This window comes from Macrobrachium rosenbergii, chromosome 41, assembly GCF_040412425.1.
Source record: "Macrobrachium rosenbergii isolate ZJJX-2024 chromosome 41, ASM4041242v1, whole genome shotgun sequence".
In the NCBI taxonomy this organism is placed as follows: domain Eukaryota; kingdom Metazoa; phylum Arthropoda; class Malacostraca; order Decapoda; family Palaemonidae; genus Macrobrachium; species Macrobrachium rosenbergii.
The window spans coordinates 87,662,728-87,680,307 of NC_089781.1; the positions used below are offsets into that span (position 1 = coordinate 87,662,728).

The window sequence follows — 17,580 nt, forward strand, 5'->3', positions numbered from 1 at the left end:
CCTCTTAGTGTGTCAGCAGCTCTGTTTACTCACCTGGTGAGACATCTGCTGAGGAAGAGTTTACACTGGTTCTTGAGTGTGCTTGGGACCTCTTGTTGTCCTGCTTGTTTTGAGACGAGGATTTCCTTAGACTCTTTCTCAAATAATTCAGCAGAGGTATGTGGATTAGAGATGGCACTACCCACTTGTTTAGCTTGTGCACAGTCTTTAGTTTTTGTGCTTGCAGACAGGGGTTCATGTGCAACAGATTGCCACACACAGCATCCAGGAGTATCATGATGATATGTGTGCACATGATCATTTGACCCCTCAGTTGATGTCCAGTTTGCCCTTGGGCCATTATGTGCTCAATCCTGACAAGGGTCAGCTGCTTGCCTCTCTTTCTGCACTTTTTTTTGTTGCTTCATGTATTAGTATAAGGAAGGTCACTTGTTTCAACTATTAATCTTGTTGTATGATACAGCAACATTAGTAGTGCATTGTCTTTTTTGTACCTTCTGCCAGTGTTGAAATGTGGAAATGTGGCCTCAGGTGTGGAAGTTTTGATGCACAAGATGATTGGGTGCAGAAGTTAGGCCTTCATTTTACAGTCAGCCACACCAGGTGTGGAAAAAATTTCCACACTTTTTAGGGGTTTATTGTGGTCAGGTATATTTTCTTATATTATACTGTATGATTCATTGACCTATGTTCTCGGTCATTTGGATATTTATATTTATGTTTATGTATAATGGCTGAATAAAGAGCCATCAAAGAATGGTTGTTTATGCTGAATCATGAAGCAGCAGAAGTCTATCAAGCAATGTCTTGATTGACATGTGTTATGCAGACGATAACAGTGGCAGCTTTAGGTTTCCATCTTATTAAGGTAACTTAAATCTATTTAAAATTGTTTTAATAAATGTAAAAAGTTATTGTGAGTAACTTGGTAAGGGAAGTTTATGGGAAGTGATCTTTAGACTGTGAAGGAACATATACTGTATCGTTTTGTATATGTTAGGTTTTACCGACGGTCAAATGAATTTAAAATTGAGGCAAGTGTGGAAGTCAGTGGTGTGGAAAGGTGGCACCACTGCCCTCTGCCTTTGCACTGCCTTTCTAATTGCCTTCCTTGGCAAGATCAGATATTTTCTTTAGGTCCACAAATATATATAGTATGTTCTTTTTTGGATGATATGCTTCTTGTATTGTAGTTGCTGTTTCTGACAGCCAAACTGACAATGATTGATTTTCAAGTTTTTTTTATCCTGTCACCAGTACTTTCTCGAGTAATTTCATATTCTTAAGCATGACTGTTGTCATGGTTTTTTTCCTCTCTTCTTGCCTTGACCTTTTCCTTGAAGTTTAGAGTAGACTTTAGAAAGTTAATTTTTTTTATACTCATTTTTCAGTACTGTATATCTGTAAGAAAAAGAATCAAGATCATGATTGCCTTGCTATCTTTCTGTTAAGGGCTCATGGTAAGGGCACATGAGAATCAAGAAAAGAATTTGAGACCATTTGTCATCATCTGACTCAGTTATTTAATCAACAAAGCAAATAGGTTTACTATGATGGTCCCTCAAATAACAAACAAATAAGCTATTAACACTAAATAAAGGTCATATAGTTTGTAAACACTATGTGGGGTACTGATCATCCCAAATCTCATAACTTGTTCATTTTGCATTCCAAAAATTATTGGGAGTAGCTCATTGATGTATTTTTGAGTAATAAACAAGCTAAATCAAGCATTAATAAAATTGCCATGTAAATTTCTGATTAAATTATCATTGTGATGGGCCACCTTTTCTGCATAAGCTAAATAATAGTGGGTACAGCATTCTGTAGTAAGCTGTAGGCGAGATCTAGGGAAAATTTGTATCAATGAGAAATTCAGGTAAGTGTAGGATTGAATGAGGCTGTAAAGTTTTTCAAGAGCACCTGTGTGAAAAAATTGCTTGGTTTCATAGTTGTTTTCATCAAGTGATATTTTTATTTCAGGAGGTGTCAGGTAACATACCTGTGCCAAATGATGTCCCGGTTCAGAAGAAAGGTTCCAAGAGTGTGGAGACTGTGTACCAAAAGAAGACACAGTTGGAACACATTCTTTTGCGTCCAGATACCTACATTGGTAAGGTTTTAGTTTTATTTAATGCTTTTACAGTGTAATTTTTAGATCACTAAACATGATATAGTGAGCTTAGTGAATGTTCAAAGTTATGATTTCTTTATTACTGTACTATTTTAACAAATATTGATTTGTTATATTTAAGAAGACTTGAAACACTATAAAAAATTTTGCTTTTAAAAAGATAATGTAAATTTTTAGTATTATTAGGTATTATTACTTCATACAGATGTAGGCTGAACACAGGATGTGCAGTAATCAGGCATATTTAGACTGGAGATGAACAGTAGTGTCAACCTTAAATGATAAAAAATGAATTTTGCCTTTATCTTTTTGTAATTTTCAGGGCTCTGATTACTTTGAAATCATTTAAATTGGCAGTTCACGTTGCTAGACTTTGTACATGTAATTAAGGATTTTGTGTCCTAGTTAACCCCTTAAAGGCAGGCAGTAGCAAGTTGCCATTGATGGGATCTTGAGCGAACCAAGACCTTTGGTCCATTATTTATAGTGGATACAAGTGATATGGTTGTTGGCTTGGAAAACAAGATTGCTTAGTATCCTGATGCTTTAACACTTGTGGGTGTAGTAAAGTCTCCCTTATAAGAAATGATGCTGCCCTTAGTCTCAGTTGTGACATGGAGCGGATTAGTGATTGGTGTAGTCAATGGAGTATGAGGCTGAACTCAAGTAAAACAAAAGCACTGTTGAATAGCAGACCTCTTACAGATTTTCCACCGCATCCTCCCCTTCAGTTGGATGGGGCTCTGCTTATTGAGTCTGAAGATTTAACTATTCTTGGTGTAACTTTTGACTCGCATCTGACTTTTGAGAAATGTCTAATGAAAGTGTCAGCAAATTCCTCATAAAATTTAGGTGTTCTTAATACAGTAAACCCCCGTATTCCCAGTCGCACAATTCGCGGACTCACTTATTTGCGGATTTCTCTGTGGAACATATATACGCATTATTCGCTGAAAATCCGCCCATTCACGTATTTTTCACTGAGAAATGTTCACTAATTACTGTTTTCATCTCATTTTCATGACTAAGTGCATTTTTTGTGATAAAACTATTAAAATACTCAGGTAGTGCTCAAGTTACGATAGTTCAGCGTACGATAATTCAATTTTGTAATGGGGTAAGCAGTTATACCGATACAACAATATTTATAAAATATTTTTAAATTTCGCGGGGCCGCAGGCCGCAGCGTACAATCAGGCAGTGAGAGAGACCAAATTACAATGGACCAGCTTCTTTTCTTCCAACTCTTTATTCTATCTTCTAGTTAAAAAAGTAACAATGATAAAAGTATTGTTAGTAACGTTATACTGTTCGTAAATGCGTACAGCCATAAACAACTGACCAAGAAACTGTTGTTTTGTTTATCACCGAATCGGATAACAACAGCCGCCCTTTTGCTTGTATTTCAACCATTGTATGGTAATACACAATTACCGTAGGTTTTAGTACAAATGACGTTAAGTAGAATAGGACTGATATATTTCTACATTATACCCTTATTCAGTATGGATAAAAGATCGGCAAGGAAATATACTGCTAAATTCATGCTGCAAGTTGTAGCTGAAGCTGAGAAAATAATGTTCAAGCTGCTAATGACTATAAATTATCTTGCATCGGCAACATGGATGAAACTCAACCATAATTAAAATTGTAGAGAAAGTATTTAATCAAAACTATTGGGCATGAAAGAACACATTGCTGCTAATTTTATGCCGATAAACAATAAATACGTAAAGCTCGTATTATGACGAAATCAAGTCAAAATAGCGAATGGAATCTTGATTTTTTTTACTCAAAACAAACGCCCCCAAACGACCAACGTCATCTATTAAAAAAAAAAACACTGTAGCTAAATTAATTTCACAACGAGATTTATACAAGTTATATTTCGACTTAAAAACACTTCGTACTTTATAATGAAAAATAACCTTGCCCCATATAAATAAAGTATCTAGAGATTCATTTACATTAGCTAGAAGCAAGAAAAGCGCTCTGAATTGAGATAAATCGGCGAAATCAACACGCATAAACATTTCCAAACCAAAACATAGATCGCTATGATCACCATTTATAATAAAAGCAATATAAGAATATATACAATATTATTGGATACAGTGAATTAAGGCATAACATTTTAAAAGATCCACGTTAAAGATGCATATTCGTTATGTTGACGTTTTTATAATAAGATATGTGAATATAGAGTACAGTATAGTGTAGGCTATGCTACTGTATGTCTACGATACACCATATTGTAGGCTAAGCTAATTCTTGTTTGTTATTCAATTTCTCATTGTACTGAATTATAAGTCACTGCATGAACCTCCAGAATTAGCTGATAATAATTAGTATACCATGTATGTATAGAGTATGCTTTATAGTGTAGGCTAGGCTACCATATATGTATACATGGTACCGAATACCCTAGTGTAGGCTAGGCTATATTTGAGATATGTTTTTTCCAACAAATGATTTTTTTTTTTTTTTTTTTTTTTTTATACCTAACCCCATCGTAAGTAGGATAATACCTATATAAGCATTTTTGGATTTTTTTTTGTGTTTTTGAATTATCAAAATAGGTAGTTTTAAGTGTTTTTAGAAGGGTTCTAGCTATTCGAGGGGGCCGCGTGTGGTACACATCCCCCGCAAATGTGGGGGGTTTACTGTATTAGCAGTTATGACTTGGACCATTGTTTGTCAGTTTTTCATAAGTTGTATTTTAACAGAGATCTTTCACATTCACTATTGATCCATGATCCCCTTTTCCTACTGAGAGCAACCAGATTCGTTGAACAGCAGTACCAATATGCAGTTAATGTGCCTCGCTGTTGAACTTCTCAGTTGCAGAGGTCCTTTACTCTTCACACAGACTGTGGAACAGCCTTTAAGAGGATGTCGTGCAGTTGGAACTTCAGAAGTTCAAGCATAGATTCAACACATTACTGCCCTAATACAGTTCTTGTTTTTTATTTACTTACATTTGTTTTCTACTTATTAAAAGTTCAATCTTTGTCAGGCTTGGTATTTCTGCTGAACAAAACACATTACTTTTCCTTACCTGACAGTGCTTCTGTTTTCACAGTGGGATTATTTGCAGTAGGGTCAGCCAGTAAAATGATGACAGACATACCATCACAGAAATGTAATTTTTAGCAACTAGTAGTGTTGTAGAAACCTTTCGTGACAGATTAAATTTTCAGTTGGCAAATGATATGAAGATGGTAGAAATGTAGAAGTATGTTGAATTCCTTACCATGTATTTAATAAAGAAATTGAAGAGGCCAATAAGCCAAAACTGTAACTAACATTACAAGATCACAAGTAGATATTACTATTAATGATCATATATCATTTCTGTAACCCGTTGTATTGAATAAATGGCAGACTATATGGAACAGTGAATATGATATTAACAAATAAAACAAGCCCAGTGTTGAAATACGGTATTCATATCAAAAGGAATGACACAAACAAATAATTTTGATGTCTTAGAATTGGTCACTCATTTGACCCATAGATATTGAGGAACCATTCCCTCCCTATATGTTTTGAGCATAGAGTAATGCTAATGGTAAAACTTTTTTTGTGCGAGTCTGATATGTAAGGGACAACAAATTTTAAGTTTTGGAAACAAATCTGTTAAATTGTATGAGATTTTCCATAGTGTGGCTAAACTTCTACCGGGCTACTAAATAGAAGTGCTAGTATATTTTGGAGTTCAGCCAGGTACCCACTACCATTTTTTTAAGTATGCATGTATGTAAGGTCACTTGGGGCAGCCAATAAGAGTGAAATTGTTCATGCGTGAAAAATTAATAATAGCAAGATTTTATAGATGGCCCAAAATAACCATACATCCATACATTGTTTTTTAATGTTTATGTTGATTTTTGTGCTGCATGTTGAAAATTTTAATACCTTAAATGGTACTCATACTTAGGAAATATCCTTTTGCACCTTACAGGGTCGGTTGAGTTCACAACAGAACAGATGTGGGTTTTAGATCTTGAAGAACAGAAGATTGTACAGAGGGAAATTTCCTTTGTACCTGGCTTATATAAAATATTTGATGAAATCCTTGTCAATGCAGCAGATAATAAACAGAGGGATCCTAAAATGGACACTATCAAAGTTGATATTGATGGGTAAGTTCTAAGTCAAATTATGTATTCAAAGACTGGAAGTGATTTTAGTTGATCTGAAAGAACTTGTATGTAGTTGTTTAAAAAAAAAACTTTAAATTATGCAGGAGTTCATATTAAATATTGGTTTATGACCACAGGAACAAGATATACAGTAGTGATATGCACTTTGTGTACTTTTAAGTGATTTTCAGAGCTTCTCTATTCTTGTTTCTAACTTGGGTGTATCCTGTTTGGTATATATGAATGGAATTAAGTTTTTCTTGAATTACCTATTAAATATTTTTGGTATATGAATTATGTCTAATTTTTCCCCCTAGGCTAATGCTGAAGTGCAATAGATGTAGTTGTTGCATCACTTCGTATGTTATATATTTGCCATGATTTGTAGCCATGAATATCCACAGACTCAGACTTTTGTTTAAAAGGCAGAAGAAGTTTGGTAGCATAAAGATAAGTTATAGATGAGATGCAATCCCTTAGGTCTGTCGTACTTCATGTACAATCAAGGGTCCTGCTGATGAGATGGGCAGCTGCCTTAAAGCCCTTGAGAACCGAGGTATATCTACAGTACTATAGAAATAATCTTTTTATAGCTCTTGAGGGGATTTGAAAAGGATTATAAAGGCCAATTTGGTATCGATGTGTGTACAGTTGAGGAGTAAAATAGGACATTTTTAAAGTAATTGAGTTACAACATTGACAATGTTCAGAAAAGCAGTTTGTACTGTACAGTAATCAGAAAGAAAGAGTTTTCTGGCAGCATGGTAATAATAGGCCTTGTTTAGATCTGTTAAATGTATACTGTATACAGTACTGTAGTAAAAATTATCCCTTTCGCTGCAAGCCTGTTATTGTCACTAGTGATGAGAGCACTGTACTGCTAAGTATGTAATTGGCAAATTTTTTTCCTTTTATATTTGTACTTTGATTCTTTGTTATTTTCATTACTGTTATAACATTACACTGTACTATGAATTTATGATGATGTTTTATTTAGTAGAGCGATAAAATAGAGAATGCCATGTAGGTAATTATTCAAATACTGAGTTACATAGTGTTTATTGGTGATTTTAGTGTGATACCTCAGAGCTTGGAGTAAGGTAATGCTGTTTTTGTTATTCAGTATGAAAATCTTTTGTTACAAACTTTGAATGCTTGCTCTTGGACAAAATTTTCATCTAGGAAAAATCTCACGAAAAAATAAAAAAATAGACTTATTCAGTAGAAAATGTAAATTTATTATCTCCAATAAGTTTCAATGCACAAATTTTTTACTAACTGAATCTTCAATGGTCTACCATTTGCAAATTTTATCACATTTTCTTTGTTTACTCACACCACCTCTGGTGCTTGACAAAAATGCTTCCTCCTCTGTCATTTCCTCCGGTTCATGAAGTAAAAAAAATTATCTAAGGTAGGTTTCTTTATAGCTACGATATAATAAACATCACCTTATTCACTGCTATCATTATCAGAGCTCTGATAGTTGAGGTCTACCACTATCATTGTCATTTCTGAATAAAAGCCTCGGTATTACTTCATCATCGAGAGAAACTTCCTCCCTCTATGGCAGTTTGATGGTTACTGAAGGTCTAGGCCTTGTTCTTAGATTATCCTTTAAGTTGAAAGTCACATGCTGCCATTTGTTGCTATAATATAGACAAAAGCTGCTTAAAATGGTGAGGGAAGCGTGTTACCTATTACGAGCTGCCTAACTAGAAACAAAAGAATGATGATTGAGGAGATCAGTGCCGCGCAGCGAAAGGGTTAATGTATCTGATTTTGGAAAAAATTACCAGTTCTATTTTATGAATACAGTATACTATTAAACAAATGTAAGCAACTTGTGCTTTATATGAGTTGGTTTATAGATTGTGTGCAAAAATGTTCGAAACTCAGTAAGTGACCTCTGTATTCTGTTAGTTTTGTAAAGAATGAATATTCTGTCGTACATTTTTAGTGTGAATTTGACAATAACTTTTGTGATATTTTCTTCCAGAGAGAACAATGTTATATCAATCTACAACAATGGGAAAGGTATTCCTGTTGCCATGCACAAAGATGAAAAGATGTATGTGCCAACTATGATTTTTGGACATTTGTTGACGTCATCCAATTACAACGATGAGGAACAAAAAGTGACAGGTGGTCGAAATGGCTATGGTGCCAAGCTTTGCAACATTTTCAGCAATAAATTTACTGTTGAAACTTCATCTGAAGAATACAAAAAGACTTTTAAGCAAACTTGGGGCAGTAATATGTCTAAGACCAGTGATCCTAAGATCAAACCATCTTATGGTGAAGATTATACGAAGGTTACTTTTTCACCAGATCTCGTAAAGTTTAAAATGGAATCCTTGAATGCTGATATCATTAGCCTACTGTCGAGAAGAGCTTATGACGTTGCAGCCTCTACTAGAGGTGTTAAGGTATTTTTGAATGGGAAGCGTGTACCAGTAAAAAACTTTAAAGACTATGTAGATTTGTTTTTGAAAGACAAAGTCGATGATGCAGATAACCCTGTTAAAGCAGTTTATGAGAGTGTTAATGAACGGTGGGAAGTAGCCGTGGCATTAAGCGACAAAGGATTTCAACAGATGTCTTTTGTAAACAGCATAGCTACAACAAAGGTAAGAAAAAATGCTCACAGCTGTTATCATTGTTGGTTTTGTGTTGGCTGTACTTGAAAATAAGAGTACAGTAAAAAAAAAAAAAAAAAAAAAAAAGTGCTTTTTGTGTTTTTGTAGCTTTTACATTTCTTTTATTTTTTATCATAATTTAAATATGCTTGTAGTTTTTGTAGTGTAAATGTGATTTTTATCATTGTTTCAGCACCTCAGTGGATGAAACAGTAGTTATTGAAATGGATTATTTTCTAAATTTAAAGTGTACACCTGTATGGAGATTATTATTATTATATTATTACTTTTTTTTTGCCAGTCTGACTGTTAGGTACCCATGCCATTTCTTTTGGAAAATTTAAGCAAATTTTTTTTGAGATGTTTATGATTTTGTGGGCACTCGTCACACTAAAAGCCATAAACTTGATCATTCAGGAGACCATTACTAAAATGGAAGGAAGAAAATTCAAGATTTGAAAGTTTTCCAGTTCACACAAAAGAGATTATTGCTAGAAGAACTTTTTCATTTTTTAAGAAAGTATTCTTAGATATCCAGAAGTTTGTTGACCCTTTGGTATGAAGTTTCTAGTGCGTTGGGAAATAAAGACAGCATTTGCATTCTTTGACATAAATTGAAAATTTACATATTCAAGAACTTCAGAAATTTCTGGGAGATGTGAATGCCATCAGAGGCTGATGCCCATCAATTTAAGTCACAGCTTCTTTGCAACAGGATTAGGATGCTTACCAAGACTAAATTTTGTTTCAGTAACTTGAAAGCAGTGCTGTTCCAAAAAGATGACTTTAAAGCAATAGCAACTGGGTCCTTGACTTGAAATTGTGTAGGGACTTTATCGCCATTTAATGTCTATTTCAGGTTCAAGGATGTTATAGTTTGCTCTTAAATCTACAAGATCTTTTATTGTGTACGTTTGCTCTTAAATCTACAAGATCTTTTGTTGTGTACTGTTGTCTGATTAATGGTATTTTGCATATTTGCTAATAATGTATATGGAGCCTGATTGGTGGTTTTTGTAAGTACAGCAATTTCCATTAATGTGAAGCTGTTAATTTTTTTAGTTCTTGCATGATTAAATATTTTACAGTAATAAGCTTTTCATTCATGGCAGGGTGGTCGTCACACAGACTATGTAGCTGACTCCATTGTCAAGAATCTTATTGAAAATTTGAAGAAGAAGAATAAGAGTGGTGTGCAGATTAAACCCTTCCAGGTGAGAATTTTTTTTAAAGATGTAAACCGATGAATTTTCTTAAGTGGAACTTTCAAAAGCATTATATTTCATCAATCTTATGACTGAGACACTATCCTTCACAATAAAAATTTTTGACTTTTAGAGCTTTAATGTTTTTAGAATGTTGGATAAGGGATTATAAAACTGTAAATAAAAAGTCAGCTTTTTTTATGAATAACCTTATTCATTCTCAGCTTCCATCCTTATCCTCCTCATACTTGTATGTTTTTATGTGCTGTTAGGAAGTATCTACAAGAAAAATCTTTTAACATCCTGTATGATTTTTTTATTGCATGAAATTTTTTACATACAGGTATATATTTGGTATTCTACACAGCATTCAGAATAAATGATTGGATTTCCCAGTGTCAAAACTTTGAGAACATAAGCAAATATGTTGACGACACGTACGAGTTGGTTTGTTTTGTTAGATGCCCCATACATATTTGATGTAATGCATTGAAGTCGCATGACTTCATCTAATACAGTGTATTGATTATTGTAGTTTTCAGTGCCTTATTTTAAAAGTATTTTGCTTTAAGTCTTTTTAAGTTAATTCATTTTGACATTAAATGACCTTTTCTGAAGTTTGCATACCAGTGAACTTTAAACTTGAACATATTACAAAGCAACATATATAAACTTTCTAGCTGTGATGCAACAGAAATTTCCTCAGCCAAAAATGTCTCAGTACATGCAGTGGATGGGGCTATGCTGGTGGAGTATTTAAGGGTTTGATATTATTGGATGTAGGTTCATGCAGAAATTTTTTTTAACCTAAGATAAAGTTAAACACCATATTAGGAAATATGAATATAGAAAAACATTTTATTGCGGTTATACTTTGTAAGAATGCAGAATCTCCAATAGAAGAAAATGTAAATAGAATAAATATTAAAATCCACCCAATACTGGTATTACACATAGAAACCATTTTAATCTTTAAAACCTGAAAATATTTTGCACATTTAAGTATAAAACTATTCCAATGTAAATTTCTGAAGAAGCTACCAAAAAGTAACATTACAATATTCCAAGTGTAGCATTTAACAGCAAGCCCTTTTAATATACTGCACTGTTACTTTTGTCAGCCAGTAACATTCCCTTAAGTTTGGGTTTTTTGAGAACACAAATATTGGTAAAATGTTACCAGTATAAGTTACTACTTGTTGGTCAGCTTGTTTACTGTAATGTGCCGGTATGGTTATGAATTTTATGCACTTCATTCAGAGATCATTCATAGTATTCTGATTAATCTCTGGTAAAGATGATTTTCCTCTTGGAGAATTAACATCCAGGCCTTTAAGTAAATTTCTGGGACTTAAAAAAATAATGTCTTTGACACCAGGAAATTCAGTGAATTTTTAGGCTGTATGAAAAAACTAAATAAAAAATAGCCTTAAAACCCAGTGCTGTTGTTAACATTGTTTATAAGAGTTCATGAGTTTTTTTCTTTGTGGTTATTGGGGTTAATTAAAAACTGCATATCACTTTAATTTTAATATTGTTAAGTAAACACCTATTACAGTATACAGTACAGTAATACCTCGAACTTATGCGAGGTTAGGTTCCAGAACCCCTCACACAAGGCTAGGATTCGCGTAAGTTTGGTATGGTCACTAAAAATGCTAATAAGTGCCTGTTTCTAGAGTTTAAACACTAAATGTGACCCTAATCGTGCTCCCAAAGTATTAAGTAAACTTAATACGTTAACCTTATAAAAGAAATAATGGTTGACGTAAAAATAGAGTACAGTATTATAGTGGATACTGTATTTGCCACACTAGCACATTTACAGTGAGTACATACACATAGTACTAATGATACCCCTAATTCATGGGATGCCACTTTCTTTTTCACTCAGTAAAAGACATTTACTTTGCGTCACTAGGGAAACTTCATAAGTCAGTCGAAGTGAAGGTACACAGTTCAGTAAAATAAAGAAAACATGTATGTAATGTTTATAGAGGGTAAAGGTAAAATTCAGTCAATTCAAAATTATGTGCTGTATGTTTAGGTAAAGACGTACAGAGAAATGATAAGTTGTTAAAATATGTGAGCGCTAATTACGAAAGAGAGAGAAAAAAAATACATATGCATGTTAAAAATATTGGGCACTAACAAATTTTCCATACCAGTTTTATGCTTAAAAGCATGAAAACTTATAAAATACTTCAAAAATTAAACAAACACTTTCTGCAGGGGTATCACATTTTTCATTGTAAAAGTACACTAACTGTATGCTGCAATTACATGTAATACAGATTGCATGAACACTTTCCTCCGAAGTTAAAGTAAGTTTCACAGAACGACAATAATACAACTTAGTTATTATATGTCTGATATGTTTTAGTACGTTAGCGAATTCACTTTATCAAACTAGCACAACAAAAATATAAATAATACAAATTTTCTATACCGATTTTACACTTAAAATTTAAAAGTATGAAAACTTATAAATGTACTTCAAAAATTAAACAAACATTTTCTGCAGGGGTATCATCTTTAAAAAGTGCGGTAACTTTGCGAATGGGTATCACATCTTGTAAAAGTACACTAACTGTACATGCTGTAATTACCTTTGTATCATATTTATGCATGTTCAGAAATAAAAACAAAACATTTTTCATAAAGATTTTACACACAAAAGCATGAAAACATAAATTTTAAAAATTAAACATAAACATTAATGCAGGGTTTCTCGAGGATTTTGCAAATGTCGTGTGTGTGTGAAAAAATCGCGTATTAGATAAGCCCCAGTGAAAAGTTTGTGTGTGTGTGAATTCACACAACTCAAATCACGTAATATTGAGGTATTACTGTATATAAAAACTATGACTCCTTACAGTTTTTAAAACGAAGGTACCCTTTTAATTTTGTAAGTATAATATATTCAGTTTGGTATGTTTCATTGCGAAATGTTTATTATGATTTTCTATGGATAGTAATTTTTCATAGCTCTTAGGATGTTTATTTATATCTCCAACATTATTCAGCTTTTCTAATATAAAATATTCTTTCAGATTAAAAACCATATGTGGTTGTTTGTGAATTGCTTGATTGTGAATCCCACATTCGATTCTCAGACCAAAGAAAATATGACTCTACAGGCAAAAAGTTTTGGTTCAAAATGTAGTTTGTCTGAAAAGTTTTTGACATCAGTCTCAAAATGTGGTATAGTTGAATCTGTTATGGCATGGGCAAAATTCAAACAGCAAGCTCAGTTGCAGAAAGTGTGCACCTCAAAAAAACAGAACAAGATAAAAGGTAAGTAATTATGATAATTTTAGCTGGAGTTTTTGTTAGCATCTATGTTCTCTTTTTCTTTCAATGCTTGAACAGGAATTTTTCATACTTCAACATAATGAGCTTCATTTTATAGAAGGAATTTTTTTTGTTATGCAAGGAAATTTAGTATTGTAACCTTAAGAATTCACTTTAGAGACTTAGAAAAAGTAATCTTTTTATGATTCTCTGTATTGTGATTCCCTGTATTGTAATATCAATTGAGTTTTCAGCTTAGAAATTACTGAAAATCCTTGTCAGTGTCAATTGAATTCATTCTCAGTATGTTTAGGGAAACTGTGTACAATATAAGTGATGGTTGTGCTTTTGCAGCATCTGTGTCAGAGTGAACTATATTGCCTCCAAAAGGGGTGGTACAGTATCTTCATCAGGAGAGATGAGGGAGTCCAAACACTGTTCTTTGTTTTAAATACAGATCAGGTTCACCCTTTTCTTTTTACTTTTATTTCTTTTTACTTTTATCACAAAAACAGTGTTCTTTTGTCTGGTATTTTGGCTAAGATAGAAATCCTTAGATTGCTGCTGACCCTACTTCTGTCTCTTGAAGCAGTAAAGCTATGTAGTGAATGATTGGCACAGTTGAACATAACTGCTCACGATTACAAGGCATCTTGATTGCCTTAGGAGTACCGAATGATCTCCATTGTTTAAGATACATAGGTGTAAAGATACTTAATGATTATAATAATAACTGCATTGATTTTTTCTCCTGGAGATCACTGCACATAGCTTCTGTGCTACTCTGGAGCTATGGATGCATGTTTGCAAGCCCAGCTCTCAAGATCATCAGAATTTTTTATTGCTTTACTTTTACTTTGACACCAGGAAGTTTGTTTGTCTTATATTTAATGTAAAATTTTGTTTTGCGTTTTATGTGCAAATTAAAACACTCAGAAATTCACTTTCACTGTTGAGGTATCCCTCAGAGGCAGGATCCCCCTTCCTCATCAGTGTGCTATGTGAACAGATAACAGAATTACCATGTTTGTCTGCCTATGCAGTGTTGCAACCCAAATTCAAGGCTTTTGGTCATTGTATATATCCATGTATATTTTGTGGTGGACTTCGGTTGCATGCAGATGTATATAAAAGGTGACACTGTCTTATTTTTAAGGTATATATAGTAATTGTAAGCTTATAAAAGTTTGATTTTACTTAACGTAAGGCAGTACTGAAGTTTAAATTGCTGATTGGTAACTCATTTTCAGGACTTCCCAAATTAGAGGATGCCAATGATGCTGGAACCAGATATTCTTCAGACTGTACTCTGATTTTGACTGAGGGAGACTCAGCCAAAACTTTGGCTGTGGCTGGTCTGGGAGTTGTTGGCAGAGATAGATATGGTGTTTTCCCTCTAAGGGGTAAGTTTCATATGAAATGCCTAATGCATGGGGAGTTATATGAGGCTCAATTAATGGGTACCGTAATATTTTACTATAATTAAATTATTATTCTATAATGTATTATTATGTAGTAGATGCGAGTTAAGGGTCCTGTTAGCCTGTGTCTTGAAGGGGTAAATGGACGAGTGAATGGAAGGAAGATCAAGTTGTATTAAAAAACCTTGCTAGTTCATTAGAGCCTGTTAATCACAAGTTGTCTGAATAGCAATTTATGAGGGAGGATGAAGATATATACCTTAGCAGAACAGTTGTTGGACACTAAGAAAGGAGAAACCAAAAGGTTTTGAAGAGGGGAACACCTGTGGTGATGTGAGTAAGACAGTTGTTTGTACTTGGTAGAGGAGCGGCTGGGCCCCAATTTAGAAACTTGAAGCGTTACATCCTAGAGGGAGAGCTTAGATACAGTGAACAGGATTTTCTTATGTTTTTGCCTTATGGATAGAAGTTGATTCCGTGTTTGATTGCTAGGACATCTTGGACTTATGCTTGGATAAAACTACCATCTGAGGCACTGGATTAAGGCTGTCTTGTGTTGGCCAGAATGCTTTTGTTATATGATACTGATATGCTGGTTGTGGCATTCAGGAATAGTTATATGGATAGGGATGAATCTCCTAGGTGGTAAGTTGCAAGTTGTGCCTCAGAGTATGAACCAGATATAGGAGTGGGTCATTTTTGCTGGCCAAGGGCAACACTGGTATAACAGGAGGAGAGTTGTCATGTAAGACCCTGTTTGTTGCATTGTTGCATTGAAGGCTGGGGTTGAAAATCTGGCTGGTGTCCAACCCCTGGGGTGTGTTACTAACCTTGGAAGGGCATGCAACTTCATTTTCAAGGATGCTAAGGCCACTAAAAAACATTGAAAGCCATGGTCACAAAAGGACCATTAAATTGAATTCCAGATAACATTCATAGTTTAATTAGTATTTTTGACCAAATTGATAATACTTCTAAATTGGACTTTCTGTGTATTGAATAACCAAACAGTTCCAGTGCCAAGTCATCTGTAGCAGATTTTGGATAAATACCATTTGATATATATATTTATATTGCTTATATGACAGTTTTGTAATGTAGTTGATGATTTTTTGAGCAGTTATTGGTGAGTATAAAATTTTGTTGAAGATTGATTCTCTTTTCTTGATTTTTAGGTAAGCTTTTGAATGTTCGAGAAGCATCACACAAGCAAATTTTAGAGAATGCTGAAATCAACAATATTATCAAGATTCTAGGTCTTCAGTATAAGAAGAAATATGAGACTCCAGACGATATGAAGACCCTTCGTTATGGTAAATTGATGATCATGACTGATCAGGATCAGGTATGTATGAAATAACCCGGATTTCCTTTGTAGGTAGAGCACTGTTGGTCCTTTTCCTTCCCCACAAGACTTAGTTCCTATTCCCATTGCATATGAAAATTTTTGTAAATTATTAGCATGATGTAAGATAGCCTGTGAGAGCTGTTTTCACGAACAAATTTTAAGACTTATTTCAAGTTATGAAAGATAGCTTAGAAAAGCATCAGAATGAGGTACTCTTGTAAAACCAATTAACAGGTATCTCAAGATCACCCTCACCAAAGATCACTTCTGATAACATGACATTGCATAAAATGTTCAGCAGAACATCATGCACTGTCCAGAGTGACTCAGATTATTACTTTAAAATTCTGTCTGAAATATAAGAATCCTTCATACAGGACAAGCTACATTGTTTTTTTGACAGATTTGGGAAACTGGAAACTTTAGGGCTGATCCAGTGGAACATATTGAATTTATAGTTTAACAATTGAAATACTCATGATTCTGAAAACCAAATGCAAGAACGCAAGGCAGTAAAGAATATAAGAAATTATCAAAAGTTTTTCTCATATATGCATGTAAACATCAATAAGTGAAGTGGAATTGGCCCTCTGTAAGTAAATGGATCCCCCATCATGTCATGGAGAAATCAATACAGCAGCAAAACCAGACCAGTTTCTGCCATTGCTGTTGAAATCATGCAAAAGAGAACTGAGGAAACCCTCTGGGATTCTGATTGTTGACTGCTTGGTTGGTTAGCTGTGATACCATAGCTCTTCCTTTACAAAGCTATGTTGGTTGGTTGGGAGATCATTAATTGTCAGTTTTCAGACTTTTCTTAATGGTTTTCTCAAAGCTCTTTATAAGGTGGAATGTTCTTGATACAGTACAGGTCAGTAGGATTTCAGGTAACAGCTTTCAATGTTTGGCTCCAGTGATGGGCAAGTAAATGCATGCTTGAAGACTTTGGCAATAGAATTATGTTAATGATACCCTATGAGGTCTTACTGATGATTCTCACCTTACAAGATCTTACTGGCCTACTTAACTTAATTGTATCACTAACATCCCATCTTGTAAAGATCTTTCAGGAAACCATAAAGGAAAGTTATCTGAAAACTTACCAACCAACATAGCTTTATAAATGAAGAGCTATGGTATTGCAGCTAATCAAACAAGCAGTCTATAATCAGTATCCTAGAGTTGGTTGACAAAATGGACTTTTTTTTATTTAAACTTAAAAATTTTGACAAAATAGATAACCTGAGAGCAGAATAGATAACTAGACCTGTATCAGCCAAAGAAACATTATTGTGACCCAAACCCAGCCTCCTGTAGGGGGTTAGTGGCGTCAGTGCACTGTGGCATCACGTAAGGTTCTTTGCAGTGTCCACTTGGCCCCTAGCTGCAACCCC

The 17,580-nt window shown here is 34.1% G+C and overlaps 1 protein-coding gene across 2 annotated transcripts in view; it reads left to right on the forward strand.

Moving 5' to 3' along the window:
* Positions 1-17,580, forward strand: part of Top2 (topoisomerase 2) — a 95,460-nt gene that overhangs the window by 7,820 nt on the left and 70,060 nt on the right. For both annotated transcript variants that reach the window (XM_067084561.1, XM_067084560.1), the window contains exons 2-8: positions 1,984-2,113; positions 6,099-6,279; positions 8,279-8,909; positions 10,031-10,132; positions 13,177-13,420; positions 14,668-14,820; positions 16,014-16,183. In XM_067084561.1, the coding sequence (XP_066940662.1) occupies positions 1,984-2,113; positions 6,099-6,279; positions 8,279-8,909; positions 10,031-10,132; positions 13,177-13,420; positions 14,668-14,820; positions 16,014-16,183 (1,611 nt within the window). The remainder of the gene's footprint in view (positions 1-1,983; positions 2,114-6,098; positions 6,280-8,278; positions 8,910-10,030; positions 10,133-13,176; positions 13,421-14,667; positions 14,821-16,013; positions 16,184-17,580) is intronic.